General features: G+C 41.2%; 1 protein-coding gene across 2 annotated transcripts in view; it reads left to right on the forward strand.

Moving 5' to 3' along the window:
• Window positions 1-57: 57 nt before the first annotated feature.
• Window positions 58-20,438, forward strand: part of ZNF292 (zinc finger protein 292) — a 56,166-nt gene continuing 35,785 nt past the window's right edge. Inside the window, exon 1 of one of the 2 annotated variants that reach the window (XM_052694154.1) lies at window positions 58-398. In XM_052694154.1, coding sequence (XP_052550114.1) covers window positions 237-398 — 162 coding nt within the window. In that variant the 5' untranslated portion in view covers window positions 58-236. Of the gene's footprint in view, window positions 399-11,835; window positions 11,920-20,438 lie in introns of those variants that run through there. The other variant, XM_052694164.1, reaches the window with a different exon arrangement.

The following is a 20,438-nucleotide window of genomic DNA, read 5'->3' on the forward strand; positions in this document are numbered from 1 at the left end:
GACGCGCGGAGGCGCGCGCGCTCCCTGCCCGCTCTCGCCCCTCCCCGGCCGAACCCCGCGCCGCGGGGGGATGGGTAGTGCGCGCGCGCTCCTCCCCGCCCGTCCTCTCCGGCACGTGACCCCTCCCCGGAACGTGGCATTGTGTAATCACGTGACGCATAGCCGAGCGAGGAGGGGGGCGGGAGGCCGAGGCGGCGAGAGGGGGGGCTGCGTACGCGACGGAGCGGGGTGCGAAGATGGCGGACGAGGAGGCCGAGCAGGAGAGCGGCGGCCTCGGCGGCGACCTGCTGGAGCTGCGGCGCCTGCGGGAGCGCCTGCTAGAGCTTGAGACGGGGCTGCGGGAGAGCGCCGAGCCCGCCGTGCAAGCGGCCACCGAGTACTGCAAGCAGCTCTGCCAGGTCAGGCCGCTCTCCTCTCCTTTCCCCCGCTCCGAGCGGGCTGCGGGAGGCTGCCGATGCCGGGGCGCAGCTCGGGGCTCTGCCCGGCGGCAGCGGCGCTCTCTCCGAAGGAGCGGTCGGCCGTTGGCCCGGGGCGGCGGTCGGCCGCGGGCAGTTGGGCCGGGCGGCCCCTCGCGCTGCGGGCCGGGCTCCCGCTTGACGCTGAGGACGACCGGCCCGCCCCCTGCGCCCGGAGCCGTTCGGCCGGCCCGCGCTCCCCTGCCCCCGCCTTCTCTCCTCCCCGGCTGCCGCCCCGCGTCTCGCGGTCTCCGGGCCCCTTTGTTGTGCTCTACGGCTCGGCTCAGCCCAGGGCCCTTTGTTCCCGGCGGCGGCGGCGGACGGACCCCCCCCCCCCCTTCCCCCTCTCGCCCCCCCACGTCCCCTGCTCTCCCGCACCCCTCCTCCCAGGGGGGCGGCGGCTCGGCGGCCCGGCTCCTCCGCTGGGGGGGGAGCGGGAGCGCGGCTCGGGGCCCTCGGCCGCTCCGTGCCCTCTTAGCCCGCGGCGATTCGGAGTCGTTGGTATCCGGGATGAGAGAAAGCGGTGGGGGACTAAACTTAGGGCTCCGGTGACGGTGGGAGGTCTGAAGGTCGACGGTGCCGCCCTCCCTGTCACTCCTTGCCCTCACGAGGAGGACGAGGAGGGATGCGTGGAGCACCGCTGTATGGAAGTGCCGCAGGTGCTGCTGCTGAACTGCTGACCCCTCAGCATCCCTTGCCCGACAAACTTCGGTGTGGGCTGGCTGTAAGGCGCGCTGCTCCATCTTAGCTGTGTGCGTGTCTGCATGTTGCCCTCCTTTCTCCTACGAGTCCTTTTTCGGCTGACATTGGGCACGGCACAGTGTGTGAAACAACCCTCGAGGTGCTGAATTTCTCTCAAACGCCTCCTGTGGCTTTGGTCTTGGTTTTAACAAGAGGTGCATCTGATAACAGCACTAATGTCTGTTTACACGTTGCTGTCAGCCATTCATGTGCTGTCAGCCATTCATGGAGAGTGGACAAGTGGAAAAAGGTGGAATGGGTGATCGAGGATTCAGAGATGGTTTTTGATCTTGTGTCATGTGGCTTGTGTGGCTTCGTGTCTTCTCTGAAGGAGTTTATTCCTGGTGGAAGCCATTATGGGGTGCCTATTTGCATGTCTGTCACTTTGGCTCTAGCTGAGCACCACTCTTTGGTAACCAGGGAGATCCACTGTCAAGCACTTTGTGCACGTTCCCTTCTCATGTTTGATTTCATTCACACAGGTCTTGTAGTTTAGATTCTCTTTCATCGAAATTTGTCACGCTGTTCTTCAGTAGAACGTCTGTGTGGATGCACAGAAACAAGAGTGGTTTATGTTGGCTCACGTTGCTGTGTTCTCAGCCTGTCCAATCTTTGTGGCGGCTTGCTTAGATTTGTAGTGGTGAGGTGGAAACCTGGCTCTGGCCTGGGCTGACAGTTGAATGAGCTGTTTGTGGGCGGACGTGGTTGGCCAAGTGGGAATGCAGACACCTTTCTGGCACCAAGTAGATTTACCAGTGTTAGAAGCTGATTTATCAAATTATGATTGCATGTATTTAGTGAGCAACTTCATGAGATTCAGTTGGTTTTAGCACAGAGCAAAAACTCATACAGTTATTGGCTTAATGGCTGCTAACACAAGTCCATTTTGAGGCCTGATTCTTTCTGAAATGTACTCCTTTGAAAAACAAGTCTTGCTGTACCAAAAAAGTTATGTAGAAATTGACTTAGGTAAGAATGTCCAGTCTTTAGAAATGTCACTGTCACCTCTGCATCAAGAGAGCAGGAAGGCTGGACCTGTGCCTCCTATGTGCAGGCATCATGATATGTAACTCTGAGTGCTGATACATGCTGTTCCACACTGAAAGTCTTCTCTTTAAGCTGAGATCTAAACAGCCGTAATAGAATCATTAAGGTTGGAAAAGACCACGAAGTTTGCCTAGTCCAGCCATTGACCTGTCACCGCCATGCCTGCTGTGTTCCTCAGTGCCACATCTGCAAGATGCTTCATGAGAGAAGCAGTCATGTTGGCTGGATGTTTTTCACACTGCTTCAACAGATTTTTACATTCGTTCACCTGTGCTGATGGTGCCAAAATACTTGCTCAGCTTCTTCTGCAGTTTCCATCCTTTACTGGGGCTAACACAAAACAGCACTTATGGTTCAGAGAGTAGGCTGAGCTGCTTAGCTTGCGCTGCGTGACAGATTATGAAAAATTCATGTCTTGGTAAAAGCCATCTCAGAAGTCTGTGTTTTAAATAACAGTTTAAGGGCATCTGCCATGATTTCTAGAATCAAGCCTTTGGATAGATGTGCTTAAAAGAATAATTGGTCTGCTCATACGTACAAAACAGAGGGCCTTGTTGACATCTTAAGGCTGGAAGGGCAGAGCAGAGGAACTGTTCCAGTGTTTGCCTTAGTGTGATTTCACCTGCATGCTTTTCTTCATTCTTAGTTTCTAGGCACGAAATAACTACACAGAGCTTGGGAAATCATGCATTCTGGTTTTAGTTTATCAATGGAGCACATTATTTTTAGTTGTTATCAAGCAGAGTTCACGTTGTTATAGGAATGTGTAAAATGCCTTTTTGTGATTCCTACTCTTCTGTTGCAGTTTGGAAGTTAGCATGTCCACAGCAGCTACATTGTCATGAGCAATGTGTGCAGACTAGAACTGACAAAGCAAGTATCTTTAGATGTAGTGACTATAAACTGACAGTGTGAATTTGCAAGAGATCAGAATGGTCTGCAGAAAGTGGTTTTCATACTGTGTGGTAGCTGGTTACGTTCTTTAAGGGTATCTGTTGATTCCCATCTGTATTTAGTGACAAAAGAGCAAATTGAGCTTTTATTCCTCTGAGAGCTAGAGAAAATGTGATGCCAGTGTGTATAGCCAATATGGGCACTGTTCCTTTCCCATTTCTCATTGTCCACTGTAATCTTTATTTTTGTTATTACCAAACAGGTAAGAAAACTTATTTTCTAGCTAATGTGGTGTTAAGTCTTTGAAATACTTCTGCTTACTCCGAGTATCTTTATATAGTTGGTATGTTTCATCTTGGACCTTAAAAGTCTTATCTGCTTGGCTATTTCTGACTTCTGTTTTCTGAAGCTGCTTCTGAGGTTTTTTTTCCCTTCCTGTTCTTTCTTTGGAGGGTACAAACCTTCAGAAACTGTAAGATCATCAGGTTTGTTGTACTAACGCACGAGTTGTCAACAAATAGCAAGTTGTGTTAAAATTATGAAAAGAATTGGAGCTTTTGTACTGTTTTTCCATAATAACTCTGCTGGTGCGTTTTGTTTCATCCATTGGTTGTCTTATCACTATTGTCTGTTTATTATGAGAAAATCATGTGTTAAAATATGCTAGCAAGTGAGTTTAGCCTTTGGTATGACATGACATTCTGTCACGATAGCCTGCTTATTCATTGTTGGCCATCAGCATAGGGACATCTTAACACTAGTAGCAAAAGCAAAGTTCTCCACCAGCACTTTGGAGGGAAAAAAAAGGGACTTTGCTGCTTAATTTAGAATTAAAAAAAGAAATCCTATTTTTCAACTGATGTTGCAGCTCCCTGTGTGTTCAGTTGCTGCTTTTTAAAAACTGATAATTATGTATGGAGGTACTAATGAAGTATTCATTAGGGACCACTTGTGTATCAGTCCCACTGCTATACCTTACGGTCCTACTTCCCTCTGCGTTGTGTTTGCTAGATTAGGTCTTAATATTGGGTTATAGTAATCTGATGATCATTAGTGAAAGCTCTGAATTCATTGTGCGTTGTTTACAAGTAATCACTAATGATTTGTCTGTGTTGGAGGTTACTTTAATTTTCTTCTGTTTTATTGCTGTTGGCTTTCAGTTTTTATACATCACCCATTCTTCACAATGTTAGGATGTCTTCCTTACTGTTGATTTCTTCCTCACTTTCAGCCTCCATATTCTAAGCTTCTTCTTCAGACTCAGGTTGACAGAAATAGTCTTCAGTTCTGTCTGTAGAAGTTGAAATAAAGTCTATTTTAAACCTTTCAGCTCCAAATTCTGCATTTATCTCAACCCGGTGTATCTTAATCCAACAACAAAGGAGTTTTTTTACTAAGGCTCCTTTATTTTTTTCAGTAGGAACTAGAGCACGATCCCTTGCCAAGAGTCATTACGTATAAAGATCTCAGCAGACTTTGAAGGGCCTGTTCCTCGTTTCATCAGTCACCTGCAGTCGTGGTGCCCTTCCTACTGATGTGACCACTCACTTTGGTGATACATGCGAGTGGATGCTGGTCAGGTGGAGCTGGTTGGCAGAAACCACGCAGGTGCACTGCTGTGCATTGACCACTGCTGACCTGGGATCTGTTCTGTGTAAGGGTTTGTGGTCATGCTGTTGAGCTTTCACTTCAGTGCTTTCCTGTGTAACCAGGTTTCTGTCTCTTCTTTTGAGTATATACTATTGCTGTAGCTCTCTTCCTTGTTTCTATTGAAAAGTGTTTTCTTTTGAGTCCAGGGCATTCTACATTGAGCATCTGCTTTGATGTTTCCATCTTTGTGCTTCTGCTATATTCTGCTGTATTTCTTCCTGATGTCACAGCTGATATTTTTATTTTCATATAATACCATTCACTTTGAGGGTAAGATTTGCATAGTAACTTCTAGTCCTCTTGTGTTTTACATCTGTACCTGTGACCCCCAGATAATCTGCCATTCAAGAGGTGCATACAACTGCCAGAAGTCACAGTCCTCGCAGCTCCGGTATTTCACACAGATTTCCAAGTGTGTAAAGAAAAACAGTTGTAATCACTGTCACATCTCATTCAGATTTTAAGCTGCTACAGGCATGTTTGTGCTTCTTTGTCACTATAGGACCTGACTCACTGAACCACTCACTGCCTTACTGGTGTGCCAAAAGGCACCTCCTGATCTTTAAGTTACACTGTGAGAGTTGGGGAATTGCAGTATGGGTGCAGATGTGCATAGAATAACATGCGTTTAGAAAAAAACTACTGATTAGGGTAAATCTAACCAATGGCCATAATTAGTCTTGTTTTATCTTCAGTAGTGGCAGAACTACTTAATGTCATGCTTAATTGGAGCTGATTTTCTTTAAGAGTTCAGTGTTTTGTACAGTAAAGTCTTGTAAGTACAGATTTCCTGTATAAAAGTGAACATTATTGAAATAGTTAATTTTTTTCTACTTGTGTATCTCTCTGAAAATCAGAGTTTCGTTCATCTTCTTCGAGTCACGTCAGCGTGCAAACGTTCTCTGTGGTATGGATAACTTTAGTCTAGTTTGACCATAACTTTAGAGATGCAGTAATACTTTGGGATATCTAGGTGCACACAGTGCACTTAGTTCAACGTGTGTTTTGCTGGTGTCACGTCAACTTATAAGTGATACTATACCTCAAGTCAGTGATGTTACAAAGTGTAGTTTTTTGTGGTTTATTTGAATTACTACCCAGTTATTTCTTAGCTTATTCAGACAGCTGGACCTGGTGCACTTAGCTTAAGCTGTCTGTGCTCTTCACATTCTGTTTATGAAAAAAAGCAAACCTTTAATAACAGCCTTTTAATTTACTTTTCATTACTGTTAGGCAAGTGAGGGGAATGTTAAACTCATCTTGTTGGCAAAAAATTGAGTTAAAGACTTGCTGTAACAAAAATTGCCTTTTCGTTTTTATATATTGCTATTCATGTAAAAAAAAAAAAAAGGTTCATTTTTTATTCTTGATTGTAAATAAATTTTCTTTTGCACTAAAAACTCCTTTAAAAACAGGTCAAACTTAGGTCAGAGCAGGCATTGTGATTGGTGTGTTTAAGTTCTGAAAGCATTCCTTTTGAACTAGCTGGATTTGGGCTGTGGATCTGGAAGAAGTTTCAGCCGTCTAGATTGCGATTCCAAAACAGGAGATGCTTTTGGTAAACTGGAACTACAGATGCTTGTTTAACCTGTTCTCAAAAACGTCTGGTAAGAAAGACTTTGAAAACTCCATAGATGATGGATTTTAGTTCAGTTATCCTTGCCTTTAAAAGTTTTCTAACTTTTTAAGGTTTAAGTTAATCTCCAGTCTCTCACTGGAATTTAATACTTAGGATTTATCCTGTTCTAGGGGGTGTGAAATGTGATACATTGCTTTCCTAATAAAAGTACCATTTATGCATTCAAAGCTACCTTTGTCTTTCTCCAATTTTCAGTTTTCTGAGCAGACAGTAAGAAGGTGACAATGTAAGAGTTAAGATTGAAGGTAGAGTTTTTTTGGTGAAACATACTATTTATCATTGCTGCTATAGTCTTGGAAAAAAGGGGTGGTTTTCAAAGGTGTGACAAATAGAAGTAGTTCAGAAGACAGAGAAATGAAAAACTAATAACATTTCCTAAGTTTTAGAAGTAAGTTTTAGCTCACCTTTATATGTAAGGTGTTGCACGTGATACTGAAACAAAGCATTCCACTTAGTTACCATAGTAAGGAAAACATTTCAGTTCAGCAAATATGTATCTGGTGTCATAGTTGATGGAGAAGAACATTCTGATAGAGGACGTTTGCTGAGTTAGAGACCTGTTGTTTTACTGAAGTTAAGATAAATCTCCTGTTAGCAAATCACCGTTTCTCCAAGAAATACGTTTAACCAAAAATTAATAGTTGCTGAGTATGAAGTGTGGATTGCAGTGAGCTTTGCTTTGTAACATCTTTAATTGTCCATGGAGAGATGCCTTGCTTTACCTAGTCCTTCAATTATTCAAAAACAAAAATGTGGATGCCTTACTGTGGTATTTAGCCGTAGTAATTAATATCTCTGCATGTATACTACCATAATTAAACATATCTGTAGTACAGAAAATGAATATTTCTGCCATCGCCTTTTTCCCACAAATCCAAACCTTTTTTTAAACTTCACTTGAAAGCAATACCAGTTATACTTACATTCCTTTTACAAAGCATCATCAGCTAAGATTCATTTTTTAGAAAACACTGTAATAGTGAATAAGGAGAATCTCTATTGTGCAGGACTGTACAAGGAGTGCATTTGTTACAGCTCACGTCCAGGCGTCTCATTGTATCGGGACATCCGTGTTGCATCTCTTGGTTCCTTCTAGGCAAGATATCTGTATGAATAGTCGGGCCATTGTTTCTTGAGCTGTTGGGCTTTTTTTTTTCCTTTTGTCTTTGTTGTTGTCATTTTGTCAGCGAAGAGCTTCTGATGACAACTTCAGGGGAAACAGTAAAAAAAAGAAGTGGTCTTTTGAAGAATCTTTATTTCCATTGTGAGCGAAAATTGGGTGATTTCATGTGGCGTTTTCTTTTTAATCTGCCAGTTAAATGTGAGTTCTTCTCCAGGCTTTATACATGCATATTCTGTATGTTGTAATCCTAAGACTTCTCTACATTAGGAATTAAATTGTAACTATTATGAGGAGACAGCAAGGTGCTGTTTCTTCACTGTAATAATACTACCTGAACTGATGCCCTGCTCATAGATACTGTTTCAAATTTGTGTATGTATGAAGCATGTCTTCAGAAAATAGTGCTCCAGGCATTGACTTATATCTCTTGTTGTTGTTATAATTATAGTACTGTTTATAAAGGCCTCTGTATGAATCCTTGAGCACTTATAGTACAGTGTGAATTATGCTTCTGTTCTTGTGAGGGAAGCTGGCAAGACATTATATCATCAGCTTCTCTTAAGTAGAGATTTACAACAACTGTTTACCTGTTATTTAAATTTACAATGTGACATAATTCCCTGTTTTATTAAGTTTGTGGCTTTGCATATGCTAAAAACCTAATGTCATATGTTTTAATAAGCATGCAGGTGCTTTTCTGAGGCATGAAACTATTCCCCTATTTGTCTTTCCAAATATACATTAAAGACAAGTCAGTGGTATTACTTCAGGGTTCTTTCATCACTGAGGATGAACAGTGGCGCTTTTATTTGGGAAGAGTTAATCTAATAATACCTAGCGCTTGGCAGAACAAAGGCATGCAAAAAGAAGAGCATGTGTGACATCAAAATGGAGCTTTATGAAGCTGTGCTATGACGATAAGCCTGATTCAGTAGGAAATTGAACTAAAGTTACAAAAAAAAAACCAACAAAACCAACCCAACCACAACCACGGCTAGTTTTTTGCAGATTTTACTCTAATAAGCTTTTTTCACTATCTCCTCTTTTATAAGATATGTTGTCTTTCAGTAGGTGATATCTCTGACCTTTCTATTCTTGGTATGGAGCTAAACCAAATTCATCTTTTCATCAGAGAATGAGGAAAATCCTGTGCTAACTAACGTAGTTCTTATCTGATTACTTCACTTAATCATTCTGAACTAGTAACAGATCTTTGTCCTTTCCCTGACTCATGTAATCCTGAAAACTTCAGCCAAAAAAAGCCCATCCTGTTCCAGATACTGATGGTAGTGATGGCTGGTGTTCATTCTGACCTACCTGCTGGGCTACTGCTTTGAGAAATGTTGAGTAAAGTTCCTTGGCTTGTGGTGAAATTGTTTAGGATTTCATTAGGATAAATACTAGTCTTTATCTTGTAGCTCTGTTATATTTTGGGCTGAATATAAGGGTTATTTTGAGTTTTCACTTGAGTTATTTTAGTATTACTTTCTCAGACTTCTGTATGTTGTAAAGAACATTATCAGGTAGGACTGTTTTTGTCTTCTGTGCGTCAAAATGATGGGGAGAATCGATTCTGATGAATAGTTGAAATTGTGTTTGATATTTATGCATCTAATGCACTGAATATCATGTTGATGAATCGGAGAGGTATATTCAGTGATCAGGCATCAAATGAAATTACCCGTTTGGAGTTTCTGAGTTTCTGTGAGCTTGGGAGTTTCTGTGGTTGCTGCTTTGAGCTTGTGATGGCACGCTGCTTTGTAACAGGGCAAACAGTACAAAGAGGACGGCAAGAGTTAAATACTTAGAATCACAAAAGGCATAAGTTGGTGTGAGAAGAACAGCTGGCACAAAAATACATGTGAATCAGTAATGGTGAAGATGAGGAAAATTTCAATCTGCAAATCGTATGGATCTGCAACTTGCATAATGATCTAGTTGAAACTGGCATGGCAATTAAGTCTTGCTCTTGGGTAGCCAGGCAGACTTCACTAACGGTACTGGTGGGATGACAGAAGCTCCCAGTTCTGCTGTGGATTGTTAACGTGTTCAGCAGAGAGCACAGTCTTGGCTCCTCTCTTCTCTTGTGTGTGGATGCATTGCCTGTATGTTGGCACTGCTATAAGGACATGTCAGGCTGCTGTGCTCTGTAAATCAGGCAGGCTCTGCAGACTCTGCCTTATTCTTTCTTTCACAGAAAGTGTAGATCAGATGGAAGCATCCTTTGGGATATCAGCTTGACACCGCTGAACAGGACCACTTAAAATGACAAGTAACCTTTCTACTAAAGAAAAGGATTATCAGTTAGGTTCTCATCAGAATTAAGAAGCTTGGATGAAGTTGCATCCAGCTGATAAAAACAGCTAAGGCAAATACCTAATGCATGTTAAACTACAGAAATATTTGTAGCAATTCTCTTTACTTGACCAGGAGAGCATGTTCGAGTCATTTATATTCCAGGAAATTCATGTATTTTCAAAACAGATACAGTTATTTCTGGATGTCTTCCTATTTTTATTCTGTCCGTATGCCAGTCTGTTAATTAAGGAATAGGTAAATTAGATTTTCTGGCAGTGGATGAAAGTCGACTGTAATGAGCATCCCACCACATTCCAGAAATGCTTGGTTATTAGCCAACTGCTGAATATTGTTTTTAACTAAACACACTTACACATAAAGGTTGGGAAGGCAACATGAAGTTGAGACCTGAATGAAAACTTGAGAGAGAAACATAGCCTAGGTCTATTCCATCCTCACTTGCATGCAGGGGTGCAGGTGCGAAATCACAGCTGCTGTTACAGGACAGGAAAGAACATATTGAATACAGAATGTTAAAAGTCTACATGCAAGCATTAAAAAAAAAAAAGATAATTTCTACTGCTGTGTAGCATGAAGTCATTTCGTGGAATTTAAAATGATTACTTTTTGAAACAGTTTGTAGATATAAGCAGGCTGTCCATTCATTTTCTAAGCAATTCTACTTCTGTTTTGAAAACTAGCTGGATTTTGAATCTTAATCAGAATAATGACTGAAGAATAATGGGAGATTTGGCACCTTTTATTTTGGCTGTCTACTTTGTTATTAGCAGTTTGTTCAGTGTGCCTGGATGGAAAACATGCCGACTGCTTGCTCCTTTGAGAAATATGGGGAGAGAAACATCTATATGCTAACAAAAAGCTCCATGGCTGCTAATTAACTTTCCAAATAGTTGACTTTTATCCTTGCTGTCTTTTTGTGTGTGTGTGTGGTATTTTATTGGGAATGGTAGATGACGCAATTATTGCTCTGAGAGTTGTAGCAGCCTTGAGCCCCAGAAACAGCCTTTCTGCTATTTCTGCTTCTGTATCTTTGTGCTTCTTTCAAACTCTGTTCCAGTGTAGACTCTGCCTTAGAAATGTATCTGGACTGCATGCTGATATCTGGCTTAGTTAAATAGCTGTAATTTGGGGCAGCGGCACTTTGCTTTGAAAGTTACGTGCATTAGAAAGCAGTTTTTTCTTCTGTTACTGTTGTTACTTTATCTGCCAAGTGAAGTAGCAGCAGTTGGATAAGGGGTCTGTTCAGCTTCCTGTGCTTATGTGCTGGAGGCACGGGGCACTGCTGTCCTTACAAAACTGACTGGTAACAGGCGTTACAAAAAGAAGTTAAGGGTGAGCTCTTTTGTCGCCCATCATTACACAGATTCTTCTTGCAGTTGGGCCCAAGTCTCTTCACCAGGGGCATGCAACCATGAGGTGAGAGTTACGGTGAAGTAGTTGTGAAGAACCATCAAGATTATGAAAGCCTTATATAACAAATGTAGAGAAAGGAGGGGGCAGTTCACGTAATCCATGCATCTTCAGAAGCATTGACATCTGTTTAGTTAGTGCATATTTATGGTAAGCAGAACCACGGTGAGATTTACTTGTCAGAATGTTTGTAGGCAAGAGCCAAAAAAAACCCTCATAATTATTCTTATGACTTTCCATCTTCTCCCTCAAATTTCATGTTATGTGATTTTTTTCATGGGATGTTATTCAGTAAACTTATTTTACATAATAAACTACTATTACATTGATGTATGAACGTGTAGGAGTTGAACAGAATAAGAAAATTAATCATTCATTGCAGGGTAGTTGATCACTTTTACTAGATTTCAAACGTACTCTATTTCTTGTTATTACATCACAATTGATTAGAAGTTAGTATCAATTCTTTAGCAATTACTTTTTCCTGGGGGGAAAAAAACATTCTCTGAACTTACTGTTGTCTTCAAAAATCTCTGGCAGGATTGCTTTTCTTCAGTGTTGGTTTACAAATGAGTTACTGCAAGATAATTGTGTGGGACCTGATTTCCTCCTGTTGCTGTGCATCTCCTTTTCACTTCACGGTAAGGATTAAGCACAAAACTTAGGTTTGTCTCTTTATATTTTTGCAATTTTGCTGCAAGAAAGTTGTGTCTCTGCAATGCAGTTTATCCTATGTTCTGGTTTGATGAGCTATGTTTCAGCTTTATGTAGTTGTTCAGCACCAGCCCTTTTGCTATATGGATCTGCTCTTTGTCATGTGGAATTTTGGGGGGACCGACAAACTCGTGTGGAGCGTCGTTCTTTTTTGCTGTTCATAAGCATCTTTGAATGATTCTCTTCACTTTGAGTTGTTCTTGAACTCAACACATTCAGTTCTCACTAATTCTGTCTTGCCTTTGCTTTGCTTTTAACTTCAGGATAGAGCAGCCAGTGTTATCTGCATGGGGTTTTCCTCCTGTAGGGAACTTGCTTTAGTAGGGAAGTTGGTCTCAATGATCTCCTGAGGTCCCTTCCAACCCCTGTGATTTTTATGGGTGTAGAACAGTTGGAATTTTCTGCTTGACAGAAAAGGAAAAACCTCTGAGGAAGACAGAAACTGCTGCCTTGGTAGTGAAGCCAAGGAATAGTAGTAGGAGTGGAAAAAAATGTTTGGGTAATTCTGCACTGTATCTGCTGAAACTGAGAATGAAAACAATTGCTTAAATGTGATCTACTTATAAGCAATAGAGTTAAGAGTTTGGCTTCGGTCCTCCTATGCTCAAATCAATATCTCCATTAGAATTAAAGCAACTTCAGCTGCATCTTCAGCCAAAAACATCTCGAATATGTGGATCTGTGCTTTGCGTGAAGGCATCGTTATGAAGCAACTTGGAAGGAGCATTCAAAGTAGGAGTGGCCACTTAAAATCCTGAAATGCTTTGAGAACTAAAATGCAGTAAAAAAGAGCATTGATGTTCTTTGATCATTTGTTAATCCTAACTGTAACTTACATAGTATTTGCATGCTTAAAAAAAACCATGATCATACTTGATTTTGTAATACTTTGTTTTATAAATGCAGTCTTATGCTTTATACTTGCTAAAGTTTTGCTGCTCTGTTCTGGATTATGCTGCATGATAATACCAACCATGTAGGAGCTGGTGCTCTCAGTGCTTGCGTAGCTACAAAATTAAGATAATGATGTTAATCATTTGTAGGCAAATGCTGATTCAATTAACTTGTATCAATTTTGTCTAATTAAACTGTTTTGGAAGTAAATTAGAGGTACAGTTCTGAGTCAGTCTGTTGTAAAATGTCCACAGCTGGAACTACATAATCTTTAAGTCCCTTTACAGCCCCCAAGCCATTGCGTGGCCCTTCCACGTGCAGATCTAAATAATTAAAATAAAAATTAATTTTGCTGCCTTATATTGATATGCTTTGGTTCTTTATTTTGGCAACCTGTGAGGGCAGCGGAGTATCGGATAGTGCTGCTCTGTCTGAAGTTTGTAGTGAATAACCATTCCTTTCTAAGAATCACTTCACAGTGTGCAACCCAACTGAAAAAGCAGTAGGAAAACAGGCTGCTTATGTTTGTGCTTCTGTGTTGGAGGCAAACATGCAAGGGAGGAAAAGATGGGTTGTGGAGATGGAGAAAAATGTTCCACAGGGCTGACATCTCAGATGTGATAGGTAGACAAGAAAATGTAGATGTTTAGCTTGCTCTTTAAAACTCTTTGAAAATCATCTTGATCATAGTGGCTGCTTAAAATGTCTGAAAATCTGAAGTCTGGAAAGTGAGGTAGGCTTGTTTAACTTGGGCACTTTCTGCTAAGTTTTCTTTAGCACCTAGAACTAGTTAAGGAGCTATTCAAGTCTTTTTTTCCTTGAAATTCTGCTCGACTGACAGTCAGTTCAGTAGCCTTGTCTTCGTGCAGTGTGAATGTAAATGCTTTTTTCATCCCAGCTATTCCTTAGTGTCCTCTAACTTCCTTCTTGTAGCTTTTCTTGGGAAACTTACCCAAAGATTGTTTTTAAAAGCATTAATTTATGCTTATCCAAACTTGCAAATTACAGACAAGTTTTAAGATTTCCTGTTTTTTATGTGATGAAAGGTTTGTTCTCCATCTTCTGGTAGAGCACTGAACAACAAGGAAAGAAAGCGGTTCACAAAGTGGTCTTTGGCTTTAAGATCTGCAGCTCATCGAGGCCGAGAGCAGTGGAATTTGAACACCTGTAAAGACTGTTCAGAGGTTTCTTGAGGTGGAGTTTTGCTGGGAGAGTTCACAAAGATTTTTATCATCTGGTTCTGGTGCGCCAGTACCAAAGCCTCTGGACTCAAGCATAGCTGAAGTAGCTTCTAATGTACACTTAGTAATCCCAACTGCTTTGCTTAAAAAAAAAAAAAAAAAGTTTGAGGACTATTCTTGATCAGATTCTTAGGCCAACTACTGTTTAGAGGCTGTGGAGCTTTGAGATCGTGACTGCAGTTGTGGTGAATAGCTGAGGCTAGAAGCCCTGCTTGGTTTATGAGCTATCATAAACTGCACCTTCCAAGTAGATTGTTAGCAGCTTTCCAGGAATTCAAAGGATGCAGCCTTGTCATGTGCTTAATTCTTTACTGGTTACAGTCACTTTTGAGCTTTTGCTTCAGACTGACAAGCTTACTCCAAAAAACTCAGCTCTCAAAAGTGACCTTCCTTTGAATGAGAAGCCCAAGGACCAGCAAAACAACACCAGCTGTGTTACACTGGAAGAGTTTTTATTCCACTGCTGTAACATTAGAAGCCATCGGCAACATCAAGATTGTATACCTACTTAATTGGAATACACATCAATTCAGATGTAGTCTTGTGTTCCTTGTGTTTTGTCCCCAAGGTTCAACAGCTCTGTCAGGAACTAAGCTGTCTTGCAGTTTGTAGCACTTGTTTACTCTCCAGCAGCCATGCTGTGTTACAAGCCCCTGAACTTGTTACCTCTGCATGCAAATTGAGAAGTTCCTTCTTCCCTTGAAGAAAAAATATCCTAAAAAGAATAAAGAGTGTTTCATCATTGCATGTTTATTCCCATAAAGATGAGTCTTGCATACAGTAGAAAATTCAGTGATTTTTCCTCTTCTTTGATAAGACTTTTTGTTTCTCACCTTACTGTTCTGTCCCTGATCTAAGCAGTTGTTTTGTTACACATAATAGCTTAATTTTCATATTGCTGTTCACACACTGTAATTGTTGAAAAAAATTTTAACACTGTTGTGTGAAATACTTTGGGTTTATCTGCAACTCCTGTAGGTACTGTGCTAATGTTCAATAGTCCTATTGTATGTATTTTTAAAGAAATGTGTTAACTCGCACCGTGGGGCAATGGCCATATCAATCTGGGTATTCAGGGCTTTGAAGCTTCTATGTCTGATGGCCTGACTGTCCAACTTGTACCTCAGTTGCAGCTTCCTGAGATTGCAAAGTACTTTGGTGTCCATAGAATCGGGATGAGCATCCTTAGTAAGAATACATCTAGAAGATCATGAACTACAGTGTTCTCCATTGTTTGTGCACAGTTGCCTTCTTTTGCTTCCTTTTTGGACAGCTGCACATCTGGGGTGCATTGATATGACTCCTTTGAGATACAAGCTTGGAATGCAAGAGCATTTGATGAACATGTGTACTGTGGGGGAGGTAACTGGCAGAGACTTTGAAGTCTGAGCATAGAGGAGTGTCTGTGTGACTGGTGAACAATCTTTCATGCAGAATCATAGATACTGCAATAACTTCATTGGTTTAACAAGTGTTTTGTGGTGCTTTTGTTTCCTGATGCAGAGATGTCCTTATTTTAGAAATATTACTATAAGTTAAACTGTTAGAATAGCTCAGTGGGGGGGAAACCTGCAAAGATCATCTAGTCCAACTGCCTGATCTCTTAAGCTCTTGCCAAAAGTTGAAGCAGATTGAGGGCATTATCCAAATGCCTCTAGAGCACTGACAGATGTGGGGCATCAACTGCCTCTAGGAATCCTGTTCCAATATCAGACCACTCTCAAAGCAAATGAATGTTTTCTAATGTCTAGTTAGAACCTCCCCTTGGCACTGCTTTGTGCTCTTACCAGTTTCCTTGTTCTCCTTTGGCCAGGGAAGTTTTCGTGCTTTTTCAAATGCTGTTCTGTTTTCTTCTGATTGCCTATTCTAGGGAATGAACTAAAGTGGGGCAGTTGGACTGGGTCATCTCCAGATGTCCCTTCAACCCCTGTGATTCTGTGATCTGGTTCACAGTTAAACAGAAGCAATTAGTTGTAATTCATGACTGTTGTACCTTAAGAGAAGTCAACAATGTGAAACTGAAACATTTTCAAAGAGAAGCAGACTTGGGTTTGGGGATTGAAAAATGATTTAAGATTAGAGTCCTTGGGGGTTAACACTGGGAGTCTTTAATTTACTACTCAGCTATTTTTCATTCCTGAATAGCAGATGGTTCCTTTGCTGGAGAAGGAATATACTGGAGAAACTATCTAGGCCTGCTAGTCAGACTTCCAAATCCTTACATTCTGTTAATGATTACCTGCAAGGTATAGAGATGAATGGAAAAGACAGCAAAATGAAATACCCATTCACGAAGGGGAACAAACGATTTTAGCAAGAGAAATTTAGTAAACCTCACTTGTCTGAGCTTCAGTTAAATTAATTGTGAAGCATCAAACCCGGGAAGATGGAATACAAGATATTACAAGATATAATACAAGAATGCAAAAACTGGTAGGATACTAGATAATGGGCTAAGTGCATTTCAGTCAAAGTGTGGTTAAGGGATTAGAGCTTGCTTTCAGGACTGTGTTTTCATTTTGTCGTCCAAAACAAAGAATCGTGCTAGTAATAAAGGATGGGATGTCATCACTTGTTCCTTTCTGTTTTCTTCAGAGGTAAGTATGGCTGCACTGTCAGTGTTCCTCACACTCAGCAGCAGTCTGTTAGCATAGCAGTTAGCCTAGGAAGACTCTTTAAATAGACATGATGAGCATTTTCATATCCTTACAGCTGCTGTGTTGTCTGGCATTGCCTAGCTCACCTGGCATGTCATTGCATGCTTTTGTAACTCAGGCACAGATAAGCAGGAGAGGGGAAAAAAAAAAAGCTCAATGTTGTGAATTGAATTCTTAAAATGCAGCTGTATGTCTTCAGAAGACAGTTCTTCATCTGAAGTAGTGCATGTGAGATTTGAGGAAATGAGAGCTGAAGAACATGCAAGTAATGTGGAGTTTTTAAAGGTCAGGGTAATATTCTCTTTTTGTGTGGTTTGGTAGCTGACCACAATATGTATATTTCATGACCTGAAGGAAGTAAATACATATGGCCTTGTATTTCCCCGGTTTGTGTAGGAAAAGAAAGTGACTCAAATGATGAGAACCACTTAAGCAATAATTAGATGAACCAAACAGTTCACAGTGCTTCAGATTCTACTCCCGCTTACATTTATTGTACACTTTAAAAAGGTGTTGTCTGCCAGTGAATAGGAGTTTGTAACAAGATCTACAGTAGAAGTCAGCTGTTCAAAAATATATATGTTGTGTGAGTTTGCATATTTAGCTCTCCTGATCTTACAGTGAGATAGTGATAGCATCACAGAAGATACATTTTTATTTGAAGTAATGTATTTCAGCATTCTGTCTGGTCATTTGCTTGTTTCTATGTGAAACATGCATCTCTGGCATTCCAAGCTCCATTAAGAGGATTCTCTGCATTTTTATTTTTTTTTTTCCCAGTGTCTGAAAACTTACATAGAATTTTGACAGGAAATTTGTCTTTACATGTACTTCTGAGAAAATGAAAAATAAAAAAGTTTGGCCTTTGATGTTTTTTAACACTGGCAAAAATAATTATTTGAGATTTTTCCTGTAGTGGTCTTGTAGAGTTGTAGCCTTAAAAAGACAAACTTCAGAGGTTCAGGTGTGGTGCAGAATTCATAGCTATGTCTTTTCCCATCTGACTTTCTGCTCCCTAGGTTATAATCTATTATGGAGGAAGAAAAATCTCACAGGTCAACTTAGTGTGTTATTTCTTTAAATCAAGAGTAGTACAAAACTTTAATATTGGAGTTGTTTGAATGTAATGGTATTGGCACAAGACTAATTTAAAAATTGAGAAATGAAGCAGGTACAGGAAAGAGACTGTCCAAAACAGTGATCCAAAGATTGGATCTGTCTGTTGCAATGAGAGTAACTTTTGGGTGTTGGTATTTAGTCTTGTTGACTTGCAAGGATTGCATGAGAAATTAATTTCTCTTCCACTGAGCAATGTAGTAATATAACAAGGTGTCAAAAGAGTACAGAACGCAGATAAGACTCCTAAAAGAAAGCATGGGAAGAATTTAAACTTTTATACCTAATTAAATTACTCATAGTTTAATTACTAGTCATATTCAGTTCATTAGAATCATTGAATCAGCTCAGCACAGCTGCTCAGGCTGTGCCTGCTGCCCTGGGCAGCCTGTTCCATGCCCATCTCCTGCTGGTGAAGAACTTTCCCCTAACCCCCAGCTTGCCTGATGCACCCCAGGATTGTTAGCTGCCCTTTTGACTGCCTGGGCATGCTGGTATCTCAGGTTCAATTTGCAGTCAACCTGAGCCACATCCCTTTCTGCAGGGTTGTATTCCAGTTGTTTGTTCCCCACTATGTTTAGCCAGATTTTCCCTATCCCAAATGCAGAATATGGAACTTGCTCTCATTAAACTTGATGTGGTTGGTGATTGCCTGCCCTCCAGTTTGTCAGGGTCTCTTTGCAAGGCTCCTCTACTCTCAAGAGAAAACTCGGGGAAGTCAACAGTTCCTCTCATTTTAGTTTCATGTGCAAACTTAGTGTTTCAAGTCATTCATCCAAGTCTTTCCTGAGAACAATAAAGAGAACTGGCCCTAAAAGGGAGCCCTGCAAAATCCCAGCAGTGAGTGACCACCAGCCTGATGTAACTCCATATGCCGTATTACCCTTTGAACCCAACATATCAGCTAGTTGTTCACCCACCGCATCATGTTTTTGTCTAGCTGTATGGTGGGCATTTTGACCAGAAAGATGGTGTGAGAAACGTTAGCGAAGGCATTGCTGAAATCCAGAAAGATAACATGAACTGGTTTCCTTTGGTAGATTAGGTGGGTAACTTTGTCGTGAAAGAGGTTTGAGTTTGTTAGATAGGTCTTTCCCCTTGTGAACTCATGTTGACTGCAACCTATGACTCTGTTGGCTTACACTAACTCGCAGAATAATGTTCTCTATAATTCTGCCAGGCACCAAAGTGAAGCTAACAGGCCTGTAATTACCAGCGTCATCTTTCTTGCCCTTCTTGAAAACTGGGATGTTTGCCAGCTTCCAGTCAATGAAACTTCTCCAGTTTCCCAAGACTTGGAAAACTAACTGAGATGGGTCTTGCAGTGATATCAGCAGGCTCTTTGAGTACCCTGGGGTGAATCTCATTGGACCCATAAACCTGTATTCTTCCTGCTGGAGCAGCAGGTCCTCTTAAGTTTGGGGCTGACCGGAAATTTGTTTCTGCAGTCATAGTCCACAAGACTCTATTTCAAGTCTAGAGCTTTAAGAAAATGCAATAGTGACAAAATATTTTCGCAACCTACTAATGTTTAAATCAGGGCATGCTTTGTAATAAACTGTAAGTGCTGTGGTACTGGATATCACATGAAGCTGAAAATTTATCAGGATGCTGGAAGTCTGGGTGGCTTTTGATTTAGACAGCCAAAAATTTTGTCACATGTGATGTGACACCCTGGAGGTGTTCAAGGCCAGGTTGGATGGGGCCTTGGGCAGCCTGGTCTAGTATTAAATGTGGAGGTTGGGGTCCCTGCATGTGGCAGGGGGGTTGGAGATTCATGATCCTTGAGGTCCCTTCCAACCCTGGCCATTCTGTAATCTGCTACAACATCAGAAATTAAATACTGAGTCGTCACATTTTTAAATGATGTATCTCATTTTATGTGGTTGCCAGCTGTATATTGTAAATTAGCAGCACTCCTTTAATTTTTCTGGTGCCAGTATTTAATACATCTAGAAGATCTAGTCCTGCACTGAGCTACTTGCTGTTCACATTTACAGGTCAAAAAGTGTTGTGATTTTTGGTCTGCTCAGTTTTTAAAAATTAAGGATGAGTATTTAAGGCAGTTTGAAGTGAAAGACTGTGAGCCTATCTTACGTGTTTCGCTGATCTGTGAGGTCCTTAATTGTGCCACCCCTTTCTTATCTTAATAGTTGTTTGTTTTTTTTTTAACGTGATGTAATATTCTTTACCTTAGCTATTTGGATGATGGATATGTGGATATGGTAGGATTTGTTGTTTATTGCATGTAGGTGTTAACCAGTGTATGCCCTGGTGGTGTCGATAGGTTTGGCCACACATACAGTAAACGTGAAGCACCTTACCTCTTTGTTTCGTTCTTTCTGCCACCCTGAGGGGAAACACAGCAGCCTTATCTGGAGAAGGAGGAGCAGTGGGTGTTGCAGCATGAAGATGAAGCATGGTCTTTTGTTTACATTCATGTAAGGCTTTGAAGAACTCCCTTGCATACTAAGTAGCATGCCTCCAGAACGTGCAAATTTGATAGCAGTACATGAGAGGGATTATAACTAGTAAATT

The sequence above is a fragment of the Tympanuchus pallidicinctus genome, unplaced genomic scaffold (genome assembly GCF_026119805.1).
Source record: "Tympanuchus pallidicinctus isolate F22 unplaced genomic scaffold, pur_lepc_1.0 scaffold1, whole genome shotgun sequence".
Lineage (NCBI taxonomy): Eukaryota > Metazoa > Chordata > Aves > Galliformes > Phasianidae > Tympanuchus > Tympanuchus pallidicinctus.